This window comes from Nilaparvata lugens, chromosome X (assembly GCF_014356525.2).
Source record: "Nilaparvata lugens isolate BPH chromosome X, ASM1435652v1, whole genome shotgun sequence".
Lineage (NCBI taxonomy): Eukaryota > Metazoa > Arthropoda > Insecta > Hemiptera > Delphacidae > Nilaparvata > Nilaparvata lugens.
This window is the reverse complement of record NC_052518.1, coordinates 26,142,550-26,157,939: the sequence shown is the minus strand read 5'-3', so window position 1 is coordinate 26,157,939 and position 15,390 is coordinate 26,142,550. Positions and strand designations below refer to the sequence as shown.

General features: G+C 32.4%; 1 protein-coding gene across 7 annotated transcripts in view; it reads left to right on the top strand.

Annotated features, from left to right (window-relative positions):
- Positions 1-15,390, top strand: part of LOC111043544 (filamin-A) — a 221,640-nt gene that overhangs the window by 198,701 nt on the left and 7,549 nt on the right. For all 7 annotated transcript variants that reach the window (XM_039443087.1, XM_039443088.1, XM_022328524.2 and 4 more), the window contains 4 exons: positions 2,315-2,554; positions 10,525-10,718; positions 13,943-14,168; positions 14,802-15,017. In XM_039443087.1, the coding sequence (XP_039299021.1) occupies positions 2,315-2,554; positions 10,525-10,718; positions 13,943-14,168; positions 14,802-15,017 (876 nt within the window). The remainder of the gene's footprint in view (positions 1-2,314; positions 2,555-10,524; positions 10,719-13,942; positions 14,169-14,801; positions 15,018-15,390) is intronic.

Genomic DNA, 15,390 nt, shown 5'->3' with positions numbered 1-15,390 from the left:
AAACGCAAGCAGCTGATTGCCTCTAGAAAGGATGTAATGAAACACTGCTTGGATTATTCGAGGCGATGTTGTCATTTTCACTATTTTATAATCATGTGGCTTGCAGTTTCTGAATTTTTCAATCGTACTGTATTTTGTTTTTGTTGATCCCAGCTAGTGATAGCATATGTTGGCACACCATTCATCCACTATCCATGACTTTGAAACTCCTGAGAGGCCAAAATGCGTTCTCCCGAGTACGTTTGACAATTGGAAAAATAATTTAAATTATTTCTGATGAACTTTCTCGCTTTCACCACCTACTTATCTTTTGAAACAAAAAAGCTCCTAGCATGTTGAAAATTTCATTTTTCTGTTCGAAATGTCTCGACATTGACGAACATAATCATTAATTAGAAAATAACTATAGGTCGGATAAGAATTATCCAGACACCAATAGAAAGGAGACATTCTCTCCTTCAAGTGAATCTCACTATACTCATTTTATAATATGACATAATAAAGTTCAACAATACAGGATGTTTATATATATTTTTTTTAATATCAGGGTTTTAATTTAATAATAATAATAAATTTGACTTTATTTCTTCGTGAAAAAATACAAAACAAGTGAAAATTAAGAGTGAAAGCAAAATAAGCATACAGTATTCTACATGATCATCCTGTTCCACTATAGAAAATACAATGAAAATAAAAGGCTTACTCTACTAGAGCTACAGTGCATAGAATATTCGTGAGAATAGCAAGCACATAAAAGCAAACAATGCAGTAGAAACAAACTAAAAATACACCAACAAATTACTCTACTAGAGCTACAATAAAATAACAATGGACAGGAACTTAAGATAAATTCACAAGTTACAAAGATAATCATATATATATACACCATGCAGAAATAAGTCATTATTGCATGTAAATGACCTTAAGAGAGAATGAGTGGTGAAAACCGCAAATCGATATATCAAACCGTTCAGAAGATATTCACATTATTAATCAATACTATTCAAAGCAGAAAGGAGAGAAAAATGTATGAGAACGGCTTAGTATCTCAAAAAAATAGTGATTCCAAGGAGGTGTGATTGAGGATCCCTCTCAAATTGAAAATACTACTTTATTACTATGACTTCAAAAATCTGGTCCGCCATCTTGGATCTGCCATATTGAATGCAACTTTATTCTTTTAAATAGGAAGGTTGTCATGCGATACATGATTTCAATACGAAATTTCAAGAAAAAATTAATGGCGAAAACCGCACATCGATATCTCAAAGCGTTCAGAATATATTCACATTATTAATCAATACCACTTATGTATTTCATTTCTAATATGCATGATATTGATATGCATCCTATTTTTTTAAAAAAAGTAGCATTCAATATGGCAGATCCAAGATGGTGGACTATATTTTTAAAGTCCTAGTAAAGTAGTATTTTCAATTTGAGTAGGATCCCCGATCACACCCACCATCAAATTACCTTTGTGTATGAGATATGAAGCTGTTCTCGGACTTTTTTCTCTCCTTTCTGCTTTGAATAGTATTGTTTAATAATGTGAATATCTTCTAAACGGTTCGAGATATCGATATGCGGTTTTCGCCATTCTTTTTTTCTTGAAATTTTGTATTGAAATCATGTATTGCATTACCACCTTCCTATTTAAAAAAATAAATTTGTATTCAATATGGCGGATCCAGGATGGCAGACCAGATTTTTTAAGTCATAGTAAAGTAGTATTTTCAATTTGAGTAGGATCCCCAATCACACCACCGTCAAATAACCTTTGTGTATGAGATATTAAGCCGTTCTCAGACTTTTCACCCACTCTGTATAATGACAAACAATTATAGCAAACTAATGTTAATCAGATGCTGACTCTATAACGTGAATCTCACTATAGACAGTGATGGTAGTAGCTTTGACACTTATCAAAGTTTGAGAACTGTTCTTTCTTCATAGCTTTTATTATCTGATATAGCACAAGTTTTTCTGTATTATTAAAAAAAATTTCATTAATTATGACAATACAGTAAGGCTCTTCATATTCGTCAATGAATAGTTGGAAAATTGAATTGAATTCTTTATTTTCTTATTGAATGTTTTTATTCATGGAGCATGTACAAATACATATGAATAGCTTCAATTTTTTAAAGCTACATAAAACTAGTAGCTAGGGTACAAAAAAGCCAATGATATCAATAGTAATTGTTGTCAAACTCCTGCAAAGCAAAGAATACAGAGATAAACCTACCATGTATCGTAGGTAGGTTATAAGATGGACGTAGGTGGAGGAACTTATTTTGAGTCTGGATTGCAGGATCTCCATTCCAGTTCACGGTGGGCCCGTTGAGGGACGGTGGGGCCCACAGGGTGCACGCGGGGGGTCCGGGTCTGGAGAGGGGAGAGCAGGGACAGCCTTGCGAGTTCAACGTGTGGACGCGCGAAGCGGGCGCGGGTTCATTGGCCATCTCGGTTGAGGGACCCAGCAAGGCCGAGATCGACTTCAAGGACAGGAAAGATGGCTCTTGCTATGTCAGCTATACTGTCGCTGAGCCTGGTAAGTGATTCATCTCTTTTCCCTAGCGTACTAATGAAGACCTTTCTTCAAGTTTTGTAAATGTTGAACATGTTTGACTTTTGTATTCAGCTTGAATCTTGAAGGTACAATCCAACCTACAATATTGGGAAAATGACATGAAACCAGCTGTCAGCCAATGTAGAATCTATTAAAACAACTAAATAGAAAAGTATGAATTGTGTAGAGTTCTACAATTATAATTTTAAAATGAAAATACATGATCAAGAAAGCTCTAAGCAAGGAAAATATACTTTTCTTAAATCAACTAATTACATTTTTTACATGTGGCTTTGAGTAGATATAGAGCTCATTCGTCATTTAAATTTGTTAGTAGCTATTATAATAATAATAATAATAATAATAATATAATAATAATATAATAATAATAATAATAATAATAATAATAATATAATAATAATAATAATGATATTTTAATCTCAACAAACGTATAACAAAAACAATGTAATACAGTTGAAAAACGTCACAGATAAATAACATAATAACATAAAATATCAATCTTAAAATAGCTATAAATCTATAATTATAGATTATAGATTCAAATTCTTCTTAATTGTTAACGATATTTTGAGATGTTCAAAACCTTTTATTATATAGATAGTTAGCCCTTACTCATGAATTAACATCATTTTCAGATTGGGGTAAAATTTCAGGGGGGGAGGGGCTTGAAGGTGGAGATTGAAAGTGACCCGGTTTTCTCTGAGAATGATCTGTTCACCCTACGCTTAGCCACTACTCTTATAATTTCTTCTCACTGTACTTCTTGAGCGGTCTTACCTTACTTAGTTTGGCCTATTCCAATATATAAATATTAATCTCTTTTCTTTAGTCACTACACAAACAATCATTTCTTCTCACTTACAGTACCTACTTATTTAGCAGTACATAGTTGTAGGCTACTCGTATCACAGATACGTTGTCTATAAGTAAGTCTGTAAGATAATTTGTCTATTACTATAGTGCGATTCATGTTATGCATTTTGCATTGCTTAAATAGGGACTTGCTATCCCAAATTTTTGAGTCTGACTTTTAATAGTGACTGTAGGGTGTTTCCACACAGAGAGCGGTCAGCGGTCAGAGCAGATTAGGACAATATACTTATAGTTATACATACAGAGTTGGTAAAAATTATGGGAACAGAATATTTATCTTAGATAATTTGACAGTAGGTTTTATTGGGTATATTATTCGAATTAAAAAAATACTTTTCTGTAACTTCAAAATTTTGGTCTGACATCTTAGATTCGCCATTTTCAATCCAACTTCATTTTTTAAAAGATGGCATATTATTTAAAGATGGTCATCATGATTTCCATACAGAATTTCAAAAGAAAGTGAATAGCGAAAGCTGCACATCGATATCTCAAAAGTATTAGTAAACACTTAAATAATGATTACACTTTGAACAGAAAAGTTTAATTATAATAATATTTTATATACCTATACATCCTGATGTTATAATAATTAATGATGATTGAGGTCCACGAATAGCGATATTCAAAATATTAGCAAATAATTTTATTTAAAATAAAGTTACCAAATTAATAGAGGCACTAAAGTTACAAACGCTCTTATTATCAGTGGATTGAAATAATGTAGGGTACAAAATTAAGTTACTTTCTTATAACAATATATGATGACTTTGATTCTAGTTTATGATGATTAACTATATAAATACCAATACTTATTTAAGCTTTGAATAAAACAAAGAATAAACTGACAGAACTACTAGGTTACGAGATGCAATTTGTTGATACTCGAAAATCAAGTATGATGGTTGGTGATACACATTTAGAGAACTTCATCAAAGTCAAATTTAGAGAATTCACTTGAGGATTTGATAAATTCTTTAAATAAAACTGATGAATACATGAGGATATCTCAATTTTTCAATAAATAATTTAAATATTTCAAGTAGTTTTATTAAATATATTTATTCATCAGAAATTATCTACATCATCTTAATTACAACACACAAAAAATATATTTCCATTAAGAACTAAAGAAAAATCTAAGGAATATTATACTTACTTACTTACTCCTCAGCGCTACAGGTCGTTACAACCCTTGGCCTCCCAGACATAGCCCCTCCATCTCTCCCGATCCTGTGCCTGCCTTCTCCAGTTACGAACTCCAAGCGTCCTTAAATCATTCTCCACATCATCCGTCCATCTACTCCTAGGCCTACCTCTTCTTCTTCTATTGTATAGCCTTTCCCTCCATATACATTTTGCAACTCTTTCATCATTCATCCTTACCATATGTCCTATCCATCTAATCCTGCCAGCCTTGATAAATCTGACGATATCCTCACTGCCCAAGAAACGCTCAATTTCACAATTTTTTCTCCGTTTCCAGTGTCCATTTTCACACACAGGGCCAAGGATCCTTCTTATCACCTTTCTTTCAAAAATTCGTAGCCTTTCCATGTCACCAGCATTAAGTACCCAAGTCTCAGAGCCATAGCATACTACAGGCCTGACTAATGCCTTATACAACTTCACCTTTGTAGCTCTTGATAGTAGTCGAGACTTGAATAACTTTATACTTGCATAGAATGACCTGTTACCTGCCATTATTCTATTTTGTATCTCAGCTGTGATCTTACCACTACTTGTCACAAGCGTTCCCAGGTATACAAAGTCATCCACCTGCTGAAATGTGTAGGGTCCAATTTTCATATTTCTAGTAGCTCCCCTAACTACGGCTGGTGACACTCTTAAATACTTTGTCTTGGCCTCATTGATTTTCAAACCCATTGGCACACTATTGTTCACCAGTAGAGTGAAAGCTTCTCTCAAGGCCGGCACAGTTCTTGCTATTATGACCAAGTCATCTGCGTATCCACAGACCTGCCACAATCTATTCACAAGGAATATTATAGAATATGAAAACATTATCAGTGAGTCTGAATTGACGAAAACATGAATGAATAAAGTTATCTGAAAATGAAAAAATGGCTGTGATAATAAAAATCATTGACATGATGAATCTGTTGAACTATAAATTCATTATTATCACTGTTTTTTGCGCGAGCTTTTTTAAGTGTGTGAATTTGTCAAGTAAGTGTACGAAGATGTTCATCTGTTCAACGACTCTCCAACTGTTAATAAATAAACCGAAAATAATTCATTCTGACATCAAGTTAGATTCATTATAATTTAAAGCATCCATCAAATGAATGTTCAGGGGTTTCTTGCTTGTCAAGTCTCGCTTAATGGAAGGTCTAGTTTTTTCTTATTAAATTTATATATAATCCTAATGAAAATATAATCCATATTTATATGTAATAATTTATACGCATAACGTATATACGAATTATATCATGTTATTTTGAAGCTGAGAGTTTTTTATCGAATATGAATCCCGTATATTTCATTATACGATAATCCAATTTTTTAGTTTTCAGTGGCTACCACAAGCATATTGATCCTAGTATTACATTGATCGTCCATCTATTATCTTACATTTCCATTCAAAAAAATAGATTAATTAGTACCTATCTTATTTCGGATGAATTGTTATTATTATTTTTACTTCCTTGGATTGTGTGTTCTAATACAAATTTATAAAATAGTATATCAACTATCAGAATTAATAACTCTTTATACATTAAATCTAATAATAACAGCCCTTTATTATCGATTCAATCATCTAATGATAGGGCTTTATACATTTTTAAAAGACACGACCGGTTTCGGTCAATTATGCCATTATCAAGTGTCCAAACGGATATTTCTCATTTGGATAGTATAATGGCCTAATTGGCCAAAAACGTTTATATTTAAAAAAAAAGCAGAAAGGGTACTAGTAATTTTATAAAGGAGCTATCAAGTAGCCTTATAAAACTGAATAAAAATACATTAATAATAAATATTTTCTGATTGTTTGATTTAGTCGATTAGTAGGCTAGTAAATTATATAAATAGATCTTTTAGTACGAGATGAACTATGATGCATTTTACAGCTTTCTTTGAGTATGTATGTGAATCAATGAATGAAAATTTTTAATCCAATCTAAATCCATACATTTTTTGAATATTTCAAATTGATGTTTGTTCTTCAATTTTTTCGCGCTATCGTACGAGTTGGATTGACTTTTCCATCGATGATGAAGATCAAGATGATCTATATTTGGCAAGTTTTGAATCGGAAATATTGAGTTATCAAATGGAGTGTTTATCTTTAGACAAGCAGGTGGTAGTGGGTGGTCATGAAGTGGAGGGGGAGGGAGGAAAAGAGCTTTGGAAGTGGGAGGAACCAGGAATAGGGAAATGGGAGGAGAGAGGAGAGAACTGTGCTGGATTGAAGTTGGCAGATGGCAGTGCTTCTAGTTAGTGATTCGCGTTGAGGAGCGTCTGATTTATTGCCTTGTCAGCTGGTCTATTGTTTTTGTTGAATGATTAACCGCCATGGGCGAGTACAATGCCCAGAAACTTCACACTTACAAAGTCTCCCAACAGATTGTGTTAGGTGACGACAATCCCCAACATGATCAAGGTAATCTCTGTCAATGCATTGCTTAATCAATTCTACGGGACCGTTTATTCATCGCATTTCTTAATCAATTCGTTGCATTTCTCAATCAACTAGATCTTCTATTGAACAGTGTGAATGACAGAATCATTCCGATTTCCTATTCAGTAATTTAATGAAAATAAATAGTCTGATGCCTTCATTCAAATCCTGGAGTGTAGTTCGCAAATTTTTCTACGGTATTCTACTTCAAATTTTGGTTTTCAATTTGTGTCCTTAGTAAGGTTGGAAAAATGTCTTGTGTATATCTTTAAACTTTTAAATATCCACTTATGGAGGAGGTCATGGACTAAAAACGTATTGACTTTATATAGAAAAAAACTTATAAAAACTATAATTTATAACTGTTTGCGGCCTGTGAGTCACACCTGCTAACCATCTTTTTCAAACTTAGTGTGGTGGTCACTAGTGCTGACCACCTGTTTCATCACTATAACTTATAACATATAGACTTTTATAATAAAACTTATTGAATCTATAGAATAAAAACTTACATTATGCTTTACTAAAACATTTATATCAAATAATGAAATATATAAATGATTACAGTTTGAACATAGGAATCGATTTCAATAGAATATACTGTCGTTAGAATTTTAGAGATTAAAAAAATTCTTGGTAGTGTTGGGGTTTAGGGTATCTAGTTTGAGATATTATTGTTATTATAAGGCGTTTCACGATAAAAAAGATAGAATCTCATAGGGAAACATTAGGCCGTTATAAGATACAAAGATGACAGGAAATACTGTCAGGAATACTACTGTTTGTGATTTCCATAAAATTAAATTGGACAATAATAGTTATTATAAATAATAAATCAATATTTTTTACTTGAAATATAGAAACTTGTGAAATGATGGTTAAAAAGGGCTGACATAGAAGTAATAAAGCGATCACTGGATGTACTAGACAATTGGGAAGTTTTCTATTCTAAGATATTTTGAATTAAATGTTGAGCAAATTTAATACTTACCTATTGATAGACTGAGAATTATCTCATATATTATAATTTTTCTTCATCTATTATGATGTAATCTTCAGATTGTGTAAAAAATTCCCCTTCACGAATAATCAATAACTCCCAAATCATAGTATGATATGATAACCATAATAATTCAATATAAATATAATAGATACCATGAGATAGTTTATACATTCATGATACATCAAAGGAAATTAGTGATATAAACTTATCTGATAATTTCACAATTATAGATTTTGAATCTGGGTCAAGTTGTTAACGTATTCACAGAAAACAGATAAGTACACTCCATATGCTAACATAAGCATTCGAGCAACTTCGGGTGTAGCAGAAAGATATTATTAGCAGTCAGCTAAAATTCTTGGAATAACTTTCAAATGTGAAGCTAATGCTGAGCTTACCTTATAGCTGCTATTGAGCATGTCAAGTTATGATTCATTCCTGAAGCAGGTCAAACATTGAATGAATTTTCTCTTCTTGCTTAGTATTTATAAATATTCTCTTTAAATAAATTGAAGACTTTGCCAAGATTTGTAAGCCAACAAAAAGTTATTTGAGGAACTACAACTTGAAAGAAATTGGTGAACAGCCAAAACTATGTAAAATATAAGTAAACATTCTTCGCTTCTTATGCTCAGCGTTATTATGTAGTTTGGGAATTATTTTGAAGATACAGTTCAGTTTCCTTTCCATTGATTTTGATAGCACCAATAAGAGTTGGCCTACTTTATTGAAATTAGAACTGCCTAATGATTAGTTTTCTTCCCAAGTCATTGATAGATCGAGAAAAAGCATGAAAATAGGTAGTTTGTATTCTTCAGTGAACTTAGTTTTTATAGACAAAACAACATCAATGAACTTGGAAGACAACATTTATTACTCTTGCCCAAGCTTGAAATATGTCTAGCCTATGTTTCAGTTTATTCACACAAGCATTATTTTTCAACATAAAGTTACAACATAGCTAAAATAAAAAAATTGTTTCAGTAATCTCATTTGATGAATGTTGATTCACCATAATGACACTATTATAATATGTCATTATTATTTTTCAAGTGAATGAATTATCGTTTTAAAATGCCAACAAGTGCTTGAAAAGAGGCTAAATTTATAAGTCAAGCTACAATAATGCCTTTAGTGCAATGTAAGTCAATCTAAGAGCTATTAAAAAAGTCTTTATCCAAAATGATAATTTACATACTAATCACTTGTGAGAAAATAATTTTGAACATTCTTCTCCAACAAGATATTATTTTACTCTATGAAAAAATATTTATATCTTATTCTCCATCATAATATCAATACTTTCATCGGCTGACACTTTTTAAGAAATACCGGTATCTCATGTGAGAAGTAGGTTAGTACCGTAATATGGGAAAGTAGGGTTTAAAACATTTGCTTGCTTCTGATTGTGTCGTCCGAAAAACGCAAATGATTTGAAATTGAAATTTAACAAGATAGCTTCCCTCAATGTCGATTAGATCTTGAAAATGAGAATGATTTAAAAGACAAAATCTACAAGATCGCTTATCCCAAAAATACTTTGAATTTGTCATATTATGTCTTGCATATCACTTAGATGTCAAGGGCAAGGGTCCGCAGTATCTGAAAGAGAGATTCACCCCTCTTGCGTATACCACTAAAACACTCGGCAGCACCAGTATTTCCTACAAATTCCACTCCACCGCACAGTTATGTATAACTCCTCTTTCACTGTAGTAGCGTCCCGACTGTGGAACAATCTATCACCTGAGTTGATTTTCTCACCAAGCCTCTATTTGTTTAAATCGAGGCTTCTGTCATCATTAATATATGATACATTAGAATAAGGTCATTATGATTGGCAGGGTTTGGTGAATTCATGCTCTCATTTCATCGCTCCTATTTCATGTACAATTTCATAATTACTTAGCTTACCTTCTTTTATTGAAAATCTGATCACAATGTTTTATGATAGAACCTCCTTCATAGTTTATTTCTTACCTATTTCATCTACCCTCTATTGTATTGTATTATGAAGTTTAATTTTTCATGATATACTTTCATGATGATAAGTTATATTCCACATGGATGCAAATAACAACTTTTCTTTCCTCTAGTATACTAATGTGATCTAGTATATTTTGATGGCTTAATGTATACAATATTATTCTCTTTGATATTTGTAGTTGATTAATAATGATGCGGAACTGTTGAATAATTATTTATTTCTTAAGTTTGATTTAATTGTCAATTTTTTGTGAATGCTATCATAGGCAACATCCTTGTAACAATTGTCAATAAATATCTTATCTCACCTCATTTTGATGCACCTTGAACCCTGATTCTCAATTTTCCCTCGAAATTCCTTTTAATAATGAATCAATTGGAGAAAAATAGTAATTGTTGGATTATTGTTTTTCTCAATTATAGGCGAGTACCGAGTGGGTATCAAGTTCAATGACCAGCACATACCTGATTCTCCGTACAAGCTTTTCATTTCGCCTGCAGTGGGTGATGCCCACAAACTGGAAGTGGCTCAATTCCCCACCACCGGTGTCAAGGTCGAGACTCCAGCTCAGTTTTTGATCCGTAAGAACGGCGCCAAGGGAGAGTTGGATGGAAAGGTTTGTTCATACCAATACAATTCACTTGAATAACGTATATTTCTCACCTAATTAATTAGTCAATTATATTTTTACGTGATCCAACTAATAATAATAATAATAATAATAATAATAATAATAATAATAATAATAATAATAATAATTTATTTATTCTTTTTCACTTTCACAACAATTGAAAAAAACACGAAATAATTTGTATACATCATAAAAATATAAAAAGAATCAAATGGATCACATGACTTTCCTCTGATCGTGAGCCTAAGGAAAAATACAAACAAGAAATTACAAAAAATGTGAAAAACAACTACGGTAAGCAAAATAAGAAGAACAAGAGGTTTGAAAAACTAAAGAAACTATAGTAAGATTAATAAATATGTTGACAAAAGAGAGAAAAGAAACTACTAGAATGACGACAGATCAAAGAAACTAATACTAATTGGGAGAAAAATATCTCAATACTTTGCCCTAGAGCATTTACCCTTCTTAAAGGATAAACTTGCCTACATGTTCTTAAGCCAATACCCCAAAACATGAACCATACTGCTAAACAACTTATATTACGTAAATTACTGTACTAATGCCTTAAGTTATGTCTCCATATAAGTCTGTAGACGTTTTAATCCATCTGAAGTTTCCTTTTTTTAATATATTCATTGAACAGCATGAGAGAAAGTCCTACGGAACGGTATTTACCAGTTTATCACACAGATAGGGGAATTGCATCCTAAAATTTTGTAAATTAGTTTGGGTTAAGTTTGATGTTCTAAATGTTTGACGAGTGTTGTAGGGTGTGATTCGGATGTTGAAAAGGTTCCTGTTTTTATTTATGTACAATATTAGATTCTTTATGTATAACTGTTTGATTGTGAGAATATTTGTTTCCTGAAAAAGAGTTTGAGTCGGGTACAGCCTTGTCCTGCCTAGTGCAACCTTAATAATGTGTTTCTGTATGTTGAAAATTTTTTTAATGTGTTGTTTAGCTGCACCACCCCACACTCTTATTCCATACTGTAGAACAGATTGAGCGTATGCAAAATAGATCATCATAGAAAGATTTGGCAGTTTTAATTGACTTATTTTATAGAATTTGTTTGTTAAATACTTGGTCTTATTGCATAACGATTGAATTTGGCAATCCCACCTCAAATGCCGGTCAATCAATACCCCCAAATATTTAACAGATTTTGAGTTCTCCAAGGCAGGACAGTTACAACTTGTATTAGGTGAGACTAAATTAATGCAGCCAGTCTTGTGGATTTTTATAGACATTTGAGTAATTGGTTGAGTGGCAGCATTGGGAGTAAATGTCATGAAAGAAGACTTTTTATGATTCAATGTTAAGGTATGGTAGTCAAGCCAAGCTTTGACATCTGCGATTCCTCTCTCAGCTGCAGCTCTAGTTTCCTCCCACTTATTACCTGAAAAGATTAGCATGGTATCATCAGCGAAGGAGATTGCTTGGCCATTTTGAATGTTTATGCTTGGGAGATCGTTTATATATATTAGGAACAGGATGGGGGATAGGACGGTTTCTTGAGCTAAGCCGTAGTCAAAAAGATGTTCAATACTGGTTTTATTGTCGATAGATAAAATTTCCGTTCGTCCCTCAAGGTAGCTTGAAAAGAGTTTTAATGGCAAACCGCGGATACCGATGTGGTTGAGCTTCTCTAAAAGTTTTGAGTGTGGAATGATATCAAAAGCTTTACTTAGATCGATGAATATTGCAATTGATTTTCTACTGAGAGTGAAATTATTTGTTACAGTTTTAACTAAAAATGAAATTGCGTCCTCCGTGCTTTTCCCCTCTTGGAAACCGAATTGATTAGGGTGAATCACATTTTTCTCCTTCAAATATAGCATCAAACGCTTTTTAATAAGTTTCTCCATAACTTTTGATAAACCACTAGGTAGACTAATCAGACGGTAGTTTGTAGGATTTTTGGTGTCACCAGACTTGTGGAGTGGGATAATTTTGGCGATTTTGAATTCCTTTGGGAAGAAACCCTTTTCAAAGCATTTGTTAATTATAATTTTTAATGACATTGCAATCAAATGGGCTATTTTTTTAGACAGCTATTATTAATGTTATTAATACCTGGAGATGAGTTAGTTTTCAGTTCATTTATTGTTTGGATTATTTCTTCTTCATTTGTCGGGAATAAGAAAAAAGAGTCTTGAAAGTTTGTTTGTGAAGGGCGATAATTTAGCCGGGCTGGAAAGGGAAGGCTAGGGTTATCATGCCTTAGTTTTTCTGCCAATTTATTTCCTACAGATGAAAAGTGTTTATTTAAGATTTCAGGATCAATATCTGGCTTTAAAGTTTTACGTTTTATGTCAAGTACTTCGTTAATCGTATCCCATGTCTTCCTAGCATTTCCCTTACTCCGGTCTAATTTATTCCTACAGTAATTGATCTTAGTTTCTTTTAGTAATTTATTCAAGAAGGTTTTATAGCGAGTATAGTTTTCTTTGAGTTCAATATTGTAAGGTTGCTTTGAAAGTTTTTTATGCATTTTGTTTCTAGTTTGGATAGCTCTAGGTAAGTCCAGGGGTAATCCAGTTTTTCAGTGGCCTATTTCTGTTTGATGATTTGATTTTAGAAGTTGCATTTTTCAAATGGGCTACTAATTTATGTTCAAATGAGTGCACCAGTGAATTATTTCTGAAAAATATGTGATCTATGCACGATTGTGACTGATTACTAACTCTTGTTGGCTTATTGATGTAGGAAATGAAGCCGTTAGAAGACATAATATTGAAATAATCGTTAGAAATATAGGTAGTCAGGTTCAAATTTATATTTATATCACCCATAAGGATAACGTTTTTATTTGCTTCAAGTCCACCCAATATACCAATTAAAAAATACAGTAAGATTAATTATTTGAATAGAGAAGAATTTCTAAAAAATATGATAAAATAAATTTCAATAGAATTAAACCTTCAGACAGTAAAATAATATTTCCTATAATATTCTTTAGACGAATATTGTGAAGAATATAATATTTCCTAAAAACAGGACTCATTTTTGACATATTTTCTGAGATTAATATAGTTGAGAGTTTACTTCTGTATTAGTTAGGCCTACTTCTTATTTCCTAAAACAGAACTTATCATCAAACTCCTCTTTCGATATTTTGTAAGGTATAGTTAAGAGTCTACTACTTTAAAATTTGCCAAAAACAGGACTTTGTGATTGAATCGCCTTTTTTCGTAATTGACAGATCGTCTCACCTTCGGGTGCCGAAGACGATTGCTTTATTCAAGCGATTGATGGTGACACTTACTCGATCCGATTCATGCCGCGAGAAAACGGCATCCACAACATCCACTGCAAGTTCAATGGTGTCCACATCCCGGGATCTCCCTTCAGGATCAAGGTTGGCAAGGAGGATGCTGATCCCGCCGCAGTGCATGCTAGTGGAAATGGTCTTGGAGATGTCAAAACAGGTTTGTTGAAAACAAAACTTTTCTGCTCTCTAGGTAGCCTACTTCAACTTATAGAAATCAACAATTATTCGATGCATCAGTAACATATTGGGATTAACAATAATTATAAATTTCATAATATTCTAAGTGACTTCTTTAACGGAATCAATGCACTTGCACTCTCTATCTGATATATGTCAAGATGTACTTCCAATATCTTACGATTATTCAGAAAATAATTAAGAGAAAACTTATTAATTATTCCAATAATAATAATTAAATTATTATTAAAAAAATATATAATAATTAAAAATATTACTAAACCTTGTGAAATTCAACGTTTAGGTTAAATTCCTGGTTGATATTACCCCACCTGTGTAATTGTGTTATATTCAGGAGAAACCCCTATTTAAATTCTCAATTATACCACAAATATTACAGTACTTAGCAAATTTGTCATTTTCAGGACCAAAAAATTATTCAAATTCTCTATCATTTCACTAATATTATTTTTGTTTTATTTGTCACTTTCAAGAGAAAATCGATTACAATTTCAAATTGAACCACTCACCTTACCTGTGAAATTTGTCAATTTCAAAACAAAACTAGTGTTAATAGTCGACTAATTCGACTAATTCTAGCTGTGACTTTTAGGACAAAAAACCGATTTCATGGTTGACACATGCAACGCGGGCGCTGGCACACTGGCAGTCACAATCGATGGTCCATCTAAGGTCTCCATGGACTGCACTGAAGTCGAAGAAGGCTACAAAGTTCGCTACACGCCCTTGGTCCCAGGAGACTATTACATCAGTTTGAAATACAACGGATACCACATTGTAGGCTCGCCTTTCAAAGTAACCTGTACAGGTTAGTAGAAATTTGCTTCATTTTAACAATATTTAAACAACAATAATTCATATATCACTCACAATAAATTCCCATTGAAAATTTTATCATTTTGTCATACTTTTATTGACAGGCTATTCATGTCTTCAGCTATTTTCATATTCAAACTTTGAAGCATGAATAGCAGCTTCTGGATACAAATATGGCAAACACTATTTATATTTGATTATTCAAATATTCAATCATACTTGTGAGATTTTGTCAATTTCAGGACAAAACAGATTACAATTTCAAAGACATGGTAGTTGGTTCAATCATCATGTAAAACCTTTGAATACGAAAATATCGAAATACGTGAATAGCTTCTGGATACAAATATGAGGAAGTGTTGAAT